Below are 17,636 nucleotides of genomic sequence, written 5' to 3'. Positions count from 1 at the left end.
AGTGTGAAGCGAGGCACGCAACGTCTTGTCGTCGACGTCAACACGAGTTGAACTAAGAGTATTTTTAATGTATTAGAGAACTATTTTTAAGTTTTGGAAAATAAAGTTTTGTTTTAATTGAATAAACGTGCATTGGAAAATTATTTTAAATCAGTCAATCAATCAGTTGACAATTATTCAGAAGTGGGATCTGAATTCCAAAAGGAAGTGATCTGAATTCCAAGAATACACGATGGAAAACTTACGCACATTTACTGTGAAGCAACTTCAAGCAAAGTGCCGTGAAATTGGAGTTTCGTGTTCCGGCAACAAAAATCAATTGATTGATCGACTCGAGGATCACAACGTTCAAAAGTCACGATCCATTCCGACGGATTTGAACCAACGTGTCCTACAACTGGAGGATCTTTTGGCGAATATGCGAACACAAACTGATCGTTACCGAACATCCGATTTTGATCCAACAGAAGCTTCCTCGCCCCAGCAAACATTTATGACGCCTGAGGAATCATCACCTCAACCGACAACTAATTTGTTTCATGGTGTACAAACGACATCTTCGTCTGATTGTCCTCAAGTTCACATGATTCCGTATACCTCGTCGCAGACAACGTCAACTGCTAATTTGTTTCATGGTGTACAAACGACATCTTCGTCTGATTGTCCTCAAGTTCACATGATTCCGTATACCTCGTCGCAGACAACGTCAACTGCTAATTTGTTTCATGGTGTACAAACGACATCTTCGTCTGATTGTCCTCAAGTGCACATGATTCCGTATACCTCGTCGCAGACGACGTCAACTGCTAATTTGTTTCATGGTGTACCAACGACATCTTCGTCCGATGTTCCACGGGTACAAATGATTCCGTCTTCTCCATCGTATCCGTATCCATTGGTCTCGATTGATGCAGCACCTCGATCTGTGTACAGCCATCAATACTCAACTGCTGGAGAACGTCGCTCAGCAGTGACAATGAATAATGTACCATCGTATAACAACGTTTTACCCTACGTTCAGGGTATTCTACCACCTTTCAATTTCGTACAACAGGTCCCGACACCTACAACTTATCAGAACATATCCCGCAACACGTCTGGTCAACAAGTGACCGTGGAAAATGCATTTGTCACACAAGCGTCACAACCTATGTCATATGTTCGTCAACCGTATACTTCGACAAGTGACTCGAACGTAATGCCACAAAATCTTCCGCCAACTCAACCGTTTTCTCGGCCCAGTGTTGGTACAGGCAACCCCTATTGCCACGTAAGGGAAATTATTTCCCTATTGCCCGATTTCAACCCCATTACAGAAGAATCTGTAAGTTCGTCACAATTCGTAAAGCGTGTCAAAATGTTGAAGGCCGCTTATTGCTGGGATGATCAGTCAGTAATATTTGCAGTGCAGCAAAAGATGAAGGGTCCAGCGAAATATTGGGTCGACTCACTGCAGGAAGTATTCTTGTCTTGGTCACATTTTGTAAGTAAATTTCTTTCAGATTTTCCAGACACGGAGAATGAAGCTGACGTACACATTAAAATGTCTACAATGGTACGTAGTCCACAGGAAACTCCACAGGAGTATTTCTATAAAATGTTAGCTTTTGGTGAAAAGGGTCGTCTCCCCGAAAGGGCAATTATTCGACATATTGTTAATGGAATTAACGATCACGGTTTGAAAAGGAAAATTTCCAACGAATACGCAACATGCAACCAGCTCCTGGGTGATATTAATTGCTATTGTAGCTACAACGATATAAGAACACAACCAGTTATTGCACACAAACCCAAAAGGAACGACAATGCCGTATCATCTAGTACAACATCTGTCAAAAACGAGAACAGCAATCCGATGGGTAAGATAAAATGCTACAATTGCCATGCCTATGGACATTATTCGGTAAAATGTCCCGAGCCGCAGAAGAAGGATCGTTGTGGAAATTGTAATCGTACTTCTCATAAAACAGCTGAATGTAAATTGGCGAAAGTACAAACCGCAGATGTAAACAAAATTGATGATATAACTTCAAAGTCAGTTGAGCTTTGTAAAGCCGTCAAAATAAATGGTGTTGACACCTTAGCGTTTATTGATTCAGGCAGCGAACGCAGTTTGATGAGAAAGTCGTTCTCAGATAAAATTAGTAAAACGGCTGAATGCAAAATTATATTGAAAGGGTTTGCAGGCGGTGAATATATTTGTGTTGGTAAAGTGATCGCACTCGTATTGATTGATGACACTACCACAGAGGACGAGTTTTTTATAGTTGAAGACGATATGCTACCAACGGACGTGCTTATTGGTCGTAATCTACTGTGTCAAAAAGGTAAACGTACAATTATACAGGGTGATGAGTGTTGGGTGCAGAACATAAGGAAAATTGATTTTCCGGAAAATGTTACGGCTGATGAAGGTGAACGACTTCAGATGATACTTGAGGATAATAGAACCTGTTTTTCGCAGAACATCGATGAATTAGGAAAATGCAATTTGGTGAAAATGAACATTGCGGTAAATAAGACCGAACCGATATGCACGAAACCGTACAGAATTCCATTTGCAAAACGTCCAATTGTATCGGCCATGGTGAAGGAACTTCTTGATAACGAAATTATACGAAAATCCGATTCACCCTATGCATCTGGTGTAGTGCTAGTGGAGAAGAAGAATGGAGAGCACCGGTTATGCATTGACTACCGACAACTGAATAAAGTCACTGTAAAGATACCTTACCCTATGCCGGTAATCGAGGAACATTTCTCCCAACTCGCCGGAAATCGTTATTACACAACCCTCGACCTGCGGATGGGCTACCATCAAATTGAAATAGAAGAGGCATCGCGCAAATATACAGCGTTCGTGACAACTGATGGTCATTATGAGTATAACCGTATGCCATTTGGTCTCGTAAATGCCCCTGCGATGTTCCAGGCGGTGATGAATCGCATTGTTGGTTTAATGGAACCAGGAGAAGTACTCGCATATCTGGACGATGTAATAATACCAAGTAAGACCATTGATGAAGGCATAGATCGGCTTGATCGATTTCTGAAAATCCTTAAGGACAGTGGACTAACTTTACGTTGGGATAAGTGTAAATTTTTGGCCGAGGAGATCTCTTATTTGGGGCACAAGGTGAATATATCAGGTATTACGCCTGGAAACGAGAAAGTAAGTGCTATTAAGAACTTTAAAAGACCAACAAACATTACCGAGGTACGCCGATTTCTGGGGTTAACAGGATTCTTCAGGAAATTTGTGGAGAACTATTCGGAGATTTCGAAACCACTTACAGTCCTGTTAAGGAAAAATGAGGCGAACAATTTTCTGTGGAATGAGCCTCAACAACAAGCGTTTGACAAATTGGTGGAAGTACTTTGTGGAAAACCCGTACTGGCAATTTACGATATAAAGGCCAAGCATGAGGTCCATACGGATGCTAGCAGTTTAGGGCTGGCAGGAGTTCTTCTTCAGTCAAGTGAAAATGGTAAATGGCATCCAGTATTTTATTTCAGCCGACATTGTTCCGAGACCGAGGCGAAGTATCATAGTTATGAGTTAGAGGTATTGGCCGTGGTGGAAACCCTAGAACGTTTTCGCATTTACTTGCTAGGCAAACCGTTTCGCGTGGTGACTGACTGTGCAGCAATCACAAGAGTGAAATCGAACAAAGAACTCCAGCCGAAAGTATCTCGATGGTTATTAAAATTGTTAGAATTCGATTGTGAATTTATACACCGTGAAGGCTCCAGAATGGCCCATGTCGATGCTTTGAGCAGATCACCAGATTTACCTGCAGTAGAAACAGAGCCAGCCGGTTTTGTTATGAACGTGAATGTGGATAGTGAAGATTGGTTATACACTATGCAGTTAAAGGATGAAAAGCTAAATCATATAATAGGCGTTCTACGTGGCAATATAAAATCCGACCAACACCGACAAATAAAGACAGATTTTGTTTTACGGAATAATCGTCTTTATCGCAAAACAAATGACGGACTCCGGTTTGTTGTACCCAAGGCTGTTCGTTGGCGTATAGCCAAACATTCACATGATGACGTGGGACATTATGGTCTCGATAAAACCCTAGAGAGGGTTAGACAATCATTTTGGTTTTCCCGCATGGGAAAATACCTACGAGAGTATATATCCGCATGCACCGAGTGTTGCTACAACAAAGTGAAAGGAGGTAAGCCCGAGGGGGATATGCATTATGGTGTTTTGGATCCACTTCCGTTCCGCCAAATACATGTGGATCATTTGGGACCGTTTGTTAAGAGTAAGAAGGGCCACACGCACATTTTGGTAATCTCGGATGCGTTTACGAAGTTTGTAATCGTGAAGGCAGTAAGGAGTACTAAAACCGCCCCTGTCATATCTGTGTTGAATGAGCTCACCAGTTATTTTGGTTTACCGCGACGTGTTATCTCTGACCGTGGTACCGCGTTCACAGCGAAGGCTTTTGAGGACTATTGCGAGAATAATAGCATACAGCATATCAAAACAGCTGTCCGCACTCCACGTGCCAACGGCCAGGTTGAGCGAGTCAACCAAACTGTTTTATCATTCTTACGTACCACTACGGAAGATCCGAAGTTATGGGATACATCATTACACATACTGCAGTGGTCGATTAATTCGCAGAAGAATGCAACTTCTGGATTCAGCCCTAATGAACTAATCTTTGATTACAGGCCCATCGATTTAGTGCAGAATCGAATAATAGCTGCCGTACAGGACGATACAATTGATGAATCAACGTCTTCGACCCATGAGAAACGAACGATAGCTTTGGAGAATATCGAGCGTGAACGTGAAAAATGGAAAAAAAGATTTGATAGTAAACACAGCCGACCTACTATTTATGATGAAGGTGATTTGATTCTAATACGACACGATCCTCAAGCAACGGGTGAGTCGAGAAAACTTGAACCTAAATATAAGGGTCCGTACATGGTTTCACGAGTCCTTGGGAACGATCGCTACTTGATAGAGGATGTCCCTGGTTTGCAAATAAGCTCTCGTAAGTTTTGTTCCGTGTTTAGCTCAGACAAGATGAGAAAATGGTGCGATGGTTCTCCTGAGCTTGATGATGTGGATGAAGAGGAAGTCGAGGACGACTTAGAATCAGGATTGGCCGAGCTGTCAACCCAGAAACCACTACGCTAATAGACAACCCTGACAAAATCGATATGTACAACTCTGTTAATTTTGCGTCTCTGAATTTTTGAATATAACCGCTAGAGTGTGAAGCGAGGCACGCAACGTCTTGTCGTCGACGTCAACACGAGTTGAACTAAGAGTATTTTTAATGTATTAGAGAACTATTTTTAAGTTTTGGAAAATAAAGTTTTGTTTTAATTGAATAAACGTGCATTGGAAAATTATTTTAAATCAGTCAATCAATCAGTTGACAATCGGATTCTATATTCTGGACGATCTTATTCTTAATATTCAACAAACCGAATATGTATATCACACTTAATTTTTTGTACTTGAAAACGAGTGGAATGTAATTTAACTAAACTTTAAAAAAAAAAAAAACAATTGTTTACTTATTATAAGTAAAAAATTTTTCAAAAGTAAACGATTGATTAATTTTTGATATGTTGAAAATTTAATAAGTTAATTGTAGTAAGTAGTAAATAAAATATTTATTGAGTTGACCATTGATGATTGATTTGTTTTTTCTTTCTTTTATTACTTTGGTTTTGCTTGTTTTATCATTAACTTATTTTAACATTACTTATATCATAAAAAGAACATGCGGTGTTAAAATATGCTTCTGCTTTAATTTTAAACAAATTAGATTTTTGATAAAAAAATTATATGAACTTGTTTCCTTCTTTTAACTTATTAATAATGAAAAAAATATATATTACATTGAGTATCAAAAATGAGTATACAAACGTGTCTTATTTTGTTTTATTATTATGCAGAACATAAAAGCGATTTATAGATACAATTTTTAGAAGTTAAATCCTTAAATATTAATAATGTTTGCTCTTACATAGAATTTTAATGAGAAAAATTTAAATTTTTCTTAATGAAACTGATTAATAACCGCATGGAATATGAAACATATTAAAATTTTTGTTAGTTAAAAAGTTTGGTCATTTTAGTGAAATAATAATTTGGAAAAGAAGCAGAAAGAAGGCCTTTAAAATTTGTGGTAACTGCTGGTGAGTTTGGCAACTTCCATTAGTGAAAATCTTAGTTTTCTTAGCATGGTAATGAAGTCAGAATAGAATTTTCATCAACATTTTCCTTTATTACCTCAGAATTTTATTTTATGTGATAAAATATTTATAAAAATCTAAGAAAATTATATTCCTTAAAAAACGGTGACATTCGCCATTTATAACTAAATTTAATGTGCCTGTATACTTACTCACTTTAGGCTCGAAAATTTTGGAGTTTTTCACTTTAAATAAAAAAAGTAAAATGTTTACAATTAAAATGGAATCGTTTTGCTCTTCATTATTAATTAATAATTAAGGATTTTTTTCTTTTACTAATTTTATCTACAAATCGCTTTTATGTTTTGCATTATAATAATAAAACAAAATAAGACACGGGTTTATACTCTCTTAGTGTATGTATGAAATTTGCACCAAGGTTAGTGTTATTGGATAGTACACAACAAAAACGTCCATTTTGAAAAAAATAGGGGGAAATTAAGTGCCAAATGTTGAAAAAATATCCCACTCGCATCCCATTATCGGACTGTAAAGACCTTAAAGCTTTCGTTTGAGAAAAAAAATTGGGGTTTATTGAAAAAAAAAATTAATTATTTAAAATGATGATGATGTGCAGTTGTTGTTTAAAGGCAGTGCTGAATTTCCTGGTGTGTTACAGAATATGATAAATTATAATGTTGATTTGTTGCTTAACTGGATTTCTAATAATGACCTTATTATTAATACTGGTAAGACTAAGGCCTTGCTGTTTGGTAATTGTGGTGGTAATAATTTCTCAGTAACTTTGGGCAGTGATTCGATTGAGTTTGTAGATAGGATAAGGTGTCTAGGTGTCATTCTGGATACAAACTTGAGTTTTGAAGGCCATATTAACTCAGTGGTATGCAGAATCAATTTTACTTTGTGTAAATTATACAAATTAGTTTTGATGTTTCCTTTTTATATTAAGGAGAGGGTTGTCCATGGACTAATTATGCCTATTTTTTATATGCCTTGGAAGTGTATAGTGGTAGCTTGGAATATGTTTTAAAGAAGTTGAGATTGGCTTTTAATAGAGTGATACGATTCCTGTACTCTCTTAGAATACGGCAACATATTGCATCTTATGTTGTAAAATTTCTGGGACTTTCTTTTGAAGATTTTATAAAGTTTCGATATTTGATACATTTTTATAAGTCTTATAAGTTGCAAACTCTAAAATATTTAGTTTACTTATTTGAATTTTGTAGATCTAATAGAAATAGACAATTAAAAATTCCACTATTAACTCCCATATTAGAAAGATCATTTCAGGTTAGAGTGGCACGTTCTTATAATAAATTACCAAATTCTTTGAAAAAATTTAATGTTTCTTCCGATACATACAAAAAAAGGCTCTTCCGAGAATTATCCCAGAATAATTCTGTCCAATAGATGTAGTAGTGAAGTAGTATGTGTTTTACTTAGTAATGCTTGTATATTTAACTGGTAATGAAATAATATGAAAAAAATAGTTGACAAATTTAGTTACACTTAGTTATGTTCTGTTTTTATTGGGAAGTTATGTTTTGTTTGTGCATACTAAGTGTAGGAAATGACTCATACATTTGTTATAAGGTCATACATTGTCGTGTAGGTGTTTAGTGGTGGTATTTTGTATGTGCATTTGGCTTTGAATAATCTTCACCATCTTTCATGATGGAATAGTATTCTTGGTTCCATAACTGTATTTTTTTTATTTTTTTTTTATAATTTGCTGTTATTTTGTGATTTTAGCTTGTTTCTCTATAACCTAAATTTATTTATTTATTTATTTATTAAAAATTCATTGTAATATAAAAGTCCCACTGGACCAAAATAACTTATATTACATAGACAAAAATACCTGAATATAATACATATGTACATGTGAAACTTATATAAAAGAAAATCCTATTCAATGCCACTTATAAATAATTATCGCTAATGGCTCCCCAACCATAAAATATAATAAAATTATGTAAAAAATGTCCCATCAATAGCAGCAAGATACACTTAAAATTCCATTAATCTAATTATTTCATTAAAGAGAATGTAATAATACTTCAATATTTTAATATTTTAAGCACATTCAGATAGAGCCCTCAAAGTATTTCAGGAGTTTCAGACGAAATACATTATTCGAATGTGAAAATATTCGAAGTTCAAAAGGCAGTAGATTCCACCACCGAGCTACTCTTACTACAAAAGCTTTATCAAATAAGTTATTGCGTATCATAGGTATAATAACCTGAGGATTTCGGGTGGAACGAGAAAAATTAAATTCCGATCTCAGTTGAAACGGCAATCCGCTTTTAACCACCCTAAAGAACATCAATAGATTTCTAAGTGATATAAATTCCCTAAATGAACAGCCTAAAAATGATCTTACATATCCAGAAATATGCATCCTTCTACGAACATTATAAACATAACGAACGATTACATTTATAATTCGATTTAAACCTAATTCACCTTTTATCTTTCTTCAATACTTTGAAGAGTTTATATTATTAAAAAACTTTGGCTTATAATATTTTAAAATTATGTGCCAATTTACTTGAATAATTGCATTTCTAAATAATTTAATTTATTCATTTGTTTTTGGGAAAACTATTATTACTTACATATATTTACCCTTTCTTAGCAAGCAAAGATATTAAAATAGTATTGTTAAATTTTTAAGATTTTTTATATTGTATTTTATTTTATAAGGAAATCTTGTTGTATTTTTTTAGTAGAAATTTGTAACCGTCTATGGCCTTATAAAGGCTAGGTTATGGTAATAAAATAAATAAATATATAGTTTGCTATCAAAGGATGCACCTATGTAGTGGACAACTTCGTTTAAAGCGGCTTCCACCGATCGTCCCTTTACATAAGCATGCTGCTTAAATTTTAGGTCGGGTATACTGCTTTTAATCATACGACTATCCGTTCCAAGGTTTTAAGTAGGAATGACGTAAGACTTATCGGTCGATAAGACTTAGGTGTCCTTAGGTTAGGTTTTCCTGGTTTAGGTATAAATATTACCCTTGCATCATGCCATTTAATGGGGGTATATGTGAATTTCAAGCATGCAGTAAATATCTGAGACAGATGTACGGAAACCAGTCCCGCCTCCAACTGTAAGAGTGCCGGGAAAATGCCATCCGGCTCTGCAGCTCTATAGGGAGCGAAGCTCTTGATTGCCCCTTTAACCATATCAGATGTAATTACAATTTCCGTGTTAGCCTCCCCTTCCTCCAATATCGGTTTATCTATGTTATTCGATATAGCGGGTGGGCAATGAGAATCCATTAGGAGTTTCATTGTCTCCTCCATATCCTCCTGCCCGTATCATCGACCGTAGATTCCAGTTGCACATGAGTTTTGGATAGGAATTTTTTATCTTCGATACGCTGTCTACCTGTTCACAGAAAAGTTTCCAGGAGTCTCATTTGGCTTTACGAACAATTTTCTTATGTTCACCAAGTTTACTACGATACTCATCCCAGTATACTGCGTTCTTTTTACTTTCATATAGATTTATCAAAGTTTACATCTGTCTATTCCTTTCGTTTTGAGATTTAGATGAGAAACATACATATTAACAACTATCTGAGACTGGTTTAATTTTGCAAATCCCTTGATTTCTTTTCTAAATTTATTAAAAAATATTAAAATAAAATTATATATTAATTTTCCTAGAAACAACTTTTTTTTGATTATGCCAGTCTTGTAGCATATAGTTTTGTAGATATATTAAAAAGAAAGCTGAATCTGGCGAATAAAAATAATTTCTTTAGTAATATTATGTGTAAAATTTCAAGCCATTAAGTATGTAAAAATTAAAATTAATTTTTTCGGGAGGATAAACTAGTTCCTATGTTCATTTTGCAAATTATTTAAGGCCGCTTATCACAAAATTAATTTCAAAATTTGTCTACTAAACTAAAAATTGTTTTAGCTGTGTTTTAAAAACAAAAACCGAGGAAATGCGCATGCTAATCCTCCCAACAAAACATAAAATTAATGGCTTGAGATTTAATAAATTTACTAAAACATTGTATCAATTCAATACATAAACTTAAATAATTTTAAAATTAAATTAATTGAATCTCTTTGAAATATGTGGGGACTAGTACTTGAATAAATTTCCTACTATAAACATTTTATTTAATAAAACACCCATGCGTTCTGTCCATACAGATATCAAAACTTTAAAAGTCCGGAGCTTAGTCTAAAACTTTTAGTTATAAGCATTCTGAGTTAAAATATTGAAAAATGTATAATAAAATTGCAAAATGTAGGATATGTAAGTAAATTTATATAATATAAAATAATTTTAAAAATCTATTTATTAGATGTTAATCTTAATGAAAATGTAAATACTTTGTTGAAAATCACCCTTCAGTTGTCGTTGTAAAATTTTATTTGTGGTGTTTTGTCTTCGATATCACTTCTACGCTAGTTTGACATTTTCTAACAGTCTTGAGACGACGTCGACTGATTTTTCTTTAGTATTTTTTAATTTTTTATTTGACAATATCTTAATTAATAACTGAGTTCACACAGTCATGTACGATTAACAATTCTACTAATATTTTGGTACTAAATACTACTTAGACAGATATTTTATATAACGAGTTAAAAAGTTAAGTAAAATCAAAGACTTTATTATTTTATTTATTTTTGGGAATCTCCTTGGAACATTACATTTTTCCCTGATTTTTATATAGTACTCCCCGAACTGTTTTCTCTGGATTCGTGTATTGAGATAACTTACAAATTCGCCAACTTTGCCTCTAAGGTATTAAAATTATCCGCCATTATAAACGTTTTGAATAAATAAAAAAAAATATCTAAAAATATGTAGTTGGTATATTTATAATAACAATTTATAATAGATATAGTGGGGTCGAATGTTGAAATATATTATTAAGACGTTTTAAAGTGATAACTTCAAAGATATATAATGTTTGTGAAAATAAATACATATATATTTAATGGAAATAAACATCTGGATTTTTTAGGGGATTTTTATTTTATTTTTTATATTTGTTGGGATAGAAAATTACAGAAAACTTGGATCTAGTCGAGAATATTTAACTTTTTTTGTAACTTTCTAACCCTCAGCACTTTTTTAAGTTCATTTCCCACTTTTTAATTGCTTAATTAGAATACAATTTTTCTGGCGTTAATGATTTATTATTATTTTTTTTTAACTTTTAAAGTCTTTGTCGAGATTTTAAAACTTACAGTTACAGCATAATTCTATTTCGACCGAATTGCGTATGGACAGGACCGATATTGCTATTGTTGTCAGTGTGTTTGGTATTATTATAGAATCAAGTTTATTCCACCTTTTTTTTTATTAGTTTGTACTCAAAATGGACAATTGTTTATTTTGTAAAACTTTAGGAATACAGTAAAGGTTTAATTTGCCATACTTTTGTTTAATTAATCTCTTTTGTTATTTTTTAATTTCATTTTATATTTTGTTGTTTGAGTTGAAAATATTTTGTTTTTCCAAGACATATACAAAAAAGATTTCAATCAACAAATGGTCCAATGGCCCTTAATCATATAAAAAAAACAAAAAAATATTTATTCATTATAGATTATAACATCTAATAAAAAGAAAAAATACACTTCTAATGCTCAAACAGCATCATTAGCGTCTAAACAACAACATCAACAACACCAAGTGGCATTATTACAAAGTGTAAATAAACAACAACAATATCATATAAATAAAGGTTACAATGTGGTTTCTATATCTATGAGTAGCAATACTATAAATACGGCGGCAGTAACAGGAAGCGGAGGGGTCCAACAGCAAATACAACCCCAGCAGCATTCATATCATGTGCAACACCATCAGGGTCATGTTACGCAGCACCATCAGCCACATCAGCCATCCATAGTGAACTGCAAAATAAATCAGAATTTTATTACTCGAGGAGCCAACATGTCTCTATCATCTGCTGCAGCTGTTGCTCCTTCAACTGGCAACGGATCTGTAATATGTACAACAAATGCTGTGCTTACATTACATCATAATGGTCAACACTCTTGTCCAGAACCTTTGAATTCTCAAGCGATGTTTAATATGTCTACTCATAGGGCAGTTGGTGCGACTGGTTTAAACACGTCATTACCATCATTAGTTTCAAGTGCTAATGGCAACAATCAAATTGATACGAATTCTTCAGCTCTCTTAGTTGGGAATGGTGCCGAAGTTGTGGTAAATGATAATAGTCATAATATTGGCTCCCTTCAAGGTACCACTAATATGTATGGATGTAGCACGCCACCTACGAGCGATGGGGGTTTAATTACCTTAAGCAGTACCATGCACGCTGCTGGCGCCAATACCTTGCCGCTATCTTTAGGTGGAAATTCTGCTGTGAATGCAGCACCTTCTATAAATTCAAGTCTGACGGCTGCATGTGGCTCAAACTCTACTTCCTACATCACTTCCACAACAATACATGATAAAATCAACATTGGAGTTAACATGGGCTGTCAAGACACTAGAAAATATGACTACAAAACCAATAAATTTAATACAGCCGCAACAGCTATCAACTCGTCAACTACACTAAATAATAACTATCAAATGCATGCAGAGGTATGAGATTCGATGCTTTGACCGGTAAAAATTAGTAAAAATATAACTAGTAAAGAACGTTTGAGTAGAGAACCTAATTCAGCTGTCAAGAAACCTAAGCTGATAGATTCTGAGTACAATTGGAGGCCAATACATTAAACGACTCATTAAAATATATTCACTTGAGTACAGGAGTGTTAGGGTTTGTCTTTTCTTATTAAAATTGTGTATAAATTCGATAAAATTCTCACAACATTTATCAAAGAAGTTTTACAATCATTTTAAGGTAAATACATATACATATAGAGATTTTCTATAAATAGAAATTGTGTTATTTTCGGCTACTTCGGTTAGTTTAAAATAAAGATGTATGTTACATCATATTCGAAGATATATACCTTGCCCACAATCGGACATCTTTACTTCTTTACGAGAGTCATTGGAGTGAAACGAATCCCGACCTCAATATTGACCAACTCACTACCAATTAATCTACCAGTTGCACTCAATTAAATAGTATTAATTAAGAGAAAAAATTAAAAATCAGAAACAAAATTTAAAATAGAAAATAGGTATTGGCTGTGCCATTTTTTTGTAACTTTTTAACCACGTGTGCTATAGGTTAAATTTTTGCTTGTATTTTATTTTTATATTTTGCAATAAAAATAATATACAACTTTTTTCAAAATTTATTTGTTGCATTTGCTGTATGAGTTTAAAAGTCTGAACCTGCGTAGAGTACTTACATTAATAAAATCTTACTTACACCTGTTTTGATTGTGATTGAATTTAATTAGACTGTCATTGGATATAAATGCGAATTACACGTTTGCTACGTGTAATTTGCATTAAGAAACTGTTTCCTTTTTAATCTATAAATTTAAAAATTGTCGTTAATGTACGAATTTGTTTCGGTACCGTTTTTACATGTTTTTCTTCTCAACTTAAGCGTTTGAATTATTCTTTTAAACTTTTTTTGCTGCATTTTATAAACCTAAATATCTAATTTGTTGTAATTTAGTGATGTTATATAAAAAAGACTCACCCGCTCTATCAAAATCTTTATCTTTAAATCTAGCCTATAAAGAATTTCATGACACAGACTAACTGCTATTTTTTATTGATGTTTTATGTATATAATACCATTATTTTTTCAATAATTTACTCATTAGCAATTTAAGAAGTGATTTCCATAATATTTCATTAGGCGCCAACAATCAAGTAAAAATCCATCTCTTTTTTATGGAAAATTTCTTCTTACATTTGTATCAATACTTTAAAAGTCCTAAATTTCATCTAAAGAAAACAATAATAAAAGAAAAAATTATCTATCAATATTATATTGCAAAAATGCATTTAAAGGCAGTATTTTGTAATGTCGAATATATTAGACAAAACCACAGAAATGGTTAATAGATAATAGCATACCTCTTGCAGCCAAAAAAAAAAATAGTACAATTACATTTTTATGTATTAGGTCTAAATTTTATATAGTAAAAATACTTAATAATGCCACAAAAAAGCGAAATATCCAACACCAAGTCTAATACATGAACACTAACATTAAAAGTAGGTCCAACAATAATCGCAAAAAAAAAAATAAATCATTCGTTAATAATGCTTATTTTATTATATTGTATTGAAGTTTATTATGTATGTAATGATCAGGAATTTAATAAGTGTTTACTATTTTTTAATAGAATAATACGTTATGTCTATACATTAAGACAATTATTTTCCAACAAGGTAAATATTAATAACGAGCGACAAAAACTAAAGTTTTACGAATTTTCTTTTCACAAAACGACTAATTAATTCAAATTTTACTAGTTTTTTGTAGATATTTATAATACAAAAAATATATGATTTTTTAACATATGACTTGGGAAATAGTCAATAACTTTGTTGTCTGACCTTTAATATAAATGTATTATACACACCTCGAAAGAATTATAAGGTAAAAGAATTATAGTCGCATAGCTTTACAACTAATTTATTTTTCATATTCTTGTAACATGGTTTAAAAACCTTCTGGGGATTTTAATATAGACAAGTAAGTTATAAAAATAACTTTCACTTTAATTCATTTAATTTGATTTATTTCAAAATTAAACCTAGCGGTTACAAATTTCTGCTTAAGAAATAGGTGTACATAAAAAATAATAATAATAAAATAAATAAAAAATATTTAAAAATTAAAAAATAAATTAATATTAAAATATTTAAAAATGTTCGATTAAAACGTCTAAAGTCAAAATTTTACGTTTTAATATATTGAACAAATTTCACCCTTTTATAAAAAATATTTTGAAATTTCCAAACAAATAGTTAATTTTTTTTCGAAAATTTATGTCAGTTTTAGGCTTATTATAATGCAAGTTATCCGAATAAGACCCTATTTGTAATAAATATAAAATTTTAAAGCAAATAATCATTGAAATTAATTAGTAGAATTTAAATCAATATTTTTACTGTTAAACATGACATTTTGTGACTTAAACATAAACTTACTTAAATGAATTAATCATATAAAAATGCTGTCGCTATAACCATAGTCTTGTGGAAAAGTTCTGGAATATTATATACTAAACGATCATAAAATATTTAAATTTAGTAAATCATGTAGTTTTCAAGGTCATTTCGAAGATAAGTGGAAAACTATAAAAACTTAAAATTTTGTGGAATTACAAAGATTGCATTTGCGTAACTTGCGCGTATTTTAGACTAATAATTAACCCTTTCAGGGTCAAAAATAATTTATGTCTAGAAAAAAACTTGAAAACTTATATTTAAGATAATTTGAGTATGCTGAATCCGGGAAAAATAATATTTTTTGAATTTGAGTTTTCCCTAGTGAGTTATAGAAGGTAAAGTTAAATGTCGAATATATTCGACATTTGAAAAACAGTCTCCAAAAAGTACCACCAATATTTTTTATGATTTTTTTTTGTAAAATGTCTTCTTAAACTTCTTTCAATACAATACAATTTAAATCTGCATAGTCTGATCTCTTAAAATACAATTTTTTTGGCCATTAAATGAAGCTGTTTTTTAAACGTTGTTAAAAAGCACTTTTTAACAAGTAGTCATAAGTGACAATTTCTTAAAATCTGATTTTTAAATACTTTTAAAAAACGGAATATCTTTCAAAATCTCAATTATAAATATAACAAAGTCTTCATTTTCATCTAAAAGAAAAAAATGAAAACTAGAGTTAAATATTATACCCAAAAAATGCTTAAAATCAGAGTCTATTGTAATGTCGAATATATTCGACAAAACCACGGAAAGGGTTAAATTATGAGATTAATTTATTTTATATAAAAACTTCTTAGATAATAATAAGTTCATTTAAAATTCGTAGGTCTTTGTATAATTCACCAACATTTTTAATGGGAAGTACGAATCGAGACATTTATTCTAATGTTTCTATATAAATAATAAATATTCACATGTATATAATTATTTATTTATTTATTTATTTCAATTCAGGTAATAATAAGAAGCCATATTTGGCCAAAAAACATTATTACAGAGCTTACATCTAAAAAAAATTCAAATTTTACAATTTAATTACTTAAAATAAGTTGGAATTAAATATAGGAGGCCCCCCCGCCAAATTTGTAAAGAATAAATAACAATAAAGTAAGGTCCATGATAGTAACAGCAATGTTTATATTAAAAATATATGAAAGGAGATTATGATGACTCACACATATGCAAATATAGTTTATGTTTGAATATGTTAGCCGAATTTGCAAACACCCTAAGATCTGGTGGTAGGCAGTTCCAGAGACGGGCAACTCTCACAAGAAAAGAGTGTTCAAATATAGATTTAAATATTCGGGGAATTAAAATTTGAACATTTGATTGATGATTTGATAATTGACAAAAGTTCTAAAAAATTGCTCATTTATCTATATGAAGTAAATAACAACAACAAAAAATGCAATTGTTGTAAATTGTTAAGTCCATACTTATTTAAAAATTATATGTTTTATATTCCTTAACAAGACCCAGCAAAAAGTTACATGACAAAGATGTTGTTTAATCAGAGGTGCAAGTGATGACGAAGTGGTTCGATTTAGGTGAAACATGCATGATTTTAACATTAGCGTGTCTTTGGAGATCATGTGCTTATGCGAAAATTTTGAATAATTGAACCAATGCAAATTCGATGATTCGAAAACGATGTTTCATTGGTTCAAGCTATTTGTTTTGAATGTGTTTTTGGAAAATATTTTAAATAAAAATATTATAATAAGTATGGAAAAATACATAAAATTATATTAAAAATAAAAATTATTTCTAATTACACATAAATCTCATTTGATTAAATTAACCATCTGAATTAATTTTTGAAGTTTTAAAGAAATTTTTTAACTGCGGAATAGGTTGAATTTAGGAAGTCATTTAGAATGAGTTGTATTAGCACTGTTATTAAAGAAGTCATGAAACTTACATTTCCTTTGCACTTGGCAATGGTTAGAGTTGTTAAATAAATGTAATCGGGTATGTCCTAATCTTACTCTAATATATTTTTGCAGATTCACTCTTTTAGCTTCATTCCTTAATTTTAATGGCACAATTGTTGAAGAATTCAAAAAAGTTCTAGTATATACTCAATTTTACACATTTCAATCGATTTCCGGCACGGGTACCCGTTATGCGATTTGGTCACCTCTAAGGACCATGTTTCTTCATATGTAGCGGATTTATTGGGTTGCTAATATATGAATTTTGTTAAAACCCTAATCTGTAATTGCCCTGATCATGTTAGAAAGCCTTTCGAATTTTTTCATTCTAATAGAAATACTCAATTTTTTAATTCCTGCAATAAATC

At 31.9% G+C, this 17,636-nt stretch overlaps 1 protein-coding gene across 9 annotated transcripts in view; it reads left to right on the top strand.

Moving 5' to 3' along the window:
• The window catches only part of LOC119605383 (eukaryotic translation initiation factor 4 gamma 3), an 89,660-nt gene that overhangs the window by 8,624 nt on the left and 63,400 nt on the right, over window positions 1-17,636 (top strand). For 6 of the 9 annotated variants that reach the window (XM_037958445.1, XM_037958444.1, XM_037958447.1 and 3 more), the window contains one exon: window positions 11,801-12,814. The exons of the other annotated variants lie outside the window; for them this stretch is intronic. In XM_037958445.1, coding sequence (XP_037814373.1) covers window positions 11,801-12,814 — 1,014 coding nt within the window. The remainder of the gene's footprint in view (window positions 1-11,800; window positions 12,815-17,636) is intronic. 9 annotated transcript variants of the gene reach the window in all.

This window comes from Lucilia sericata, unplaced genomic scaffold, assembly GCF_015586225.1.
Source record: "Lucilia sericata isolate MDLA Ls3-8-SP2 unplaced genomic scaffold, ASM1558622v1 Contig000480F_arrow, whole genome shotgun sequence".
Lineage (NCBI taxonomy): Eukaryota > Metazoa > Arthropoda > Insecta > Diptera > Calliphoridae > Lucilia > Lucilia sericata.
This window is presented reverse-complemented; position numbering and strand designations above follow the sequence as displayed.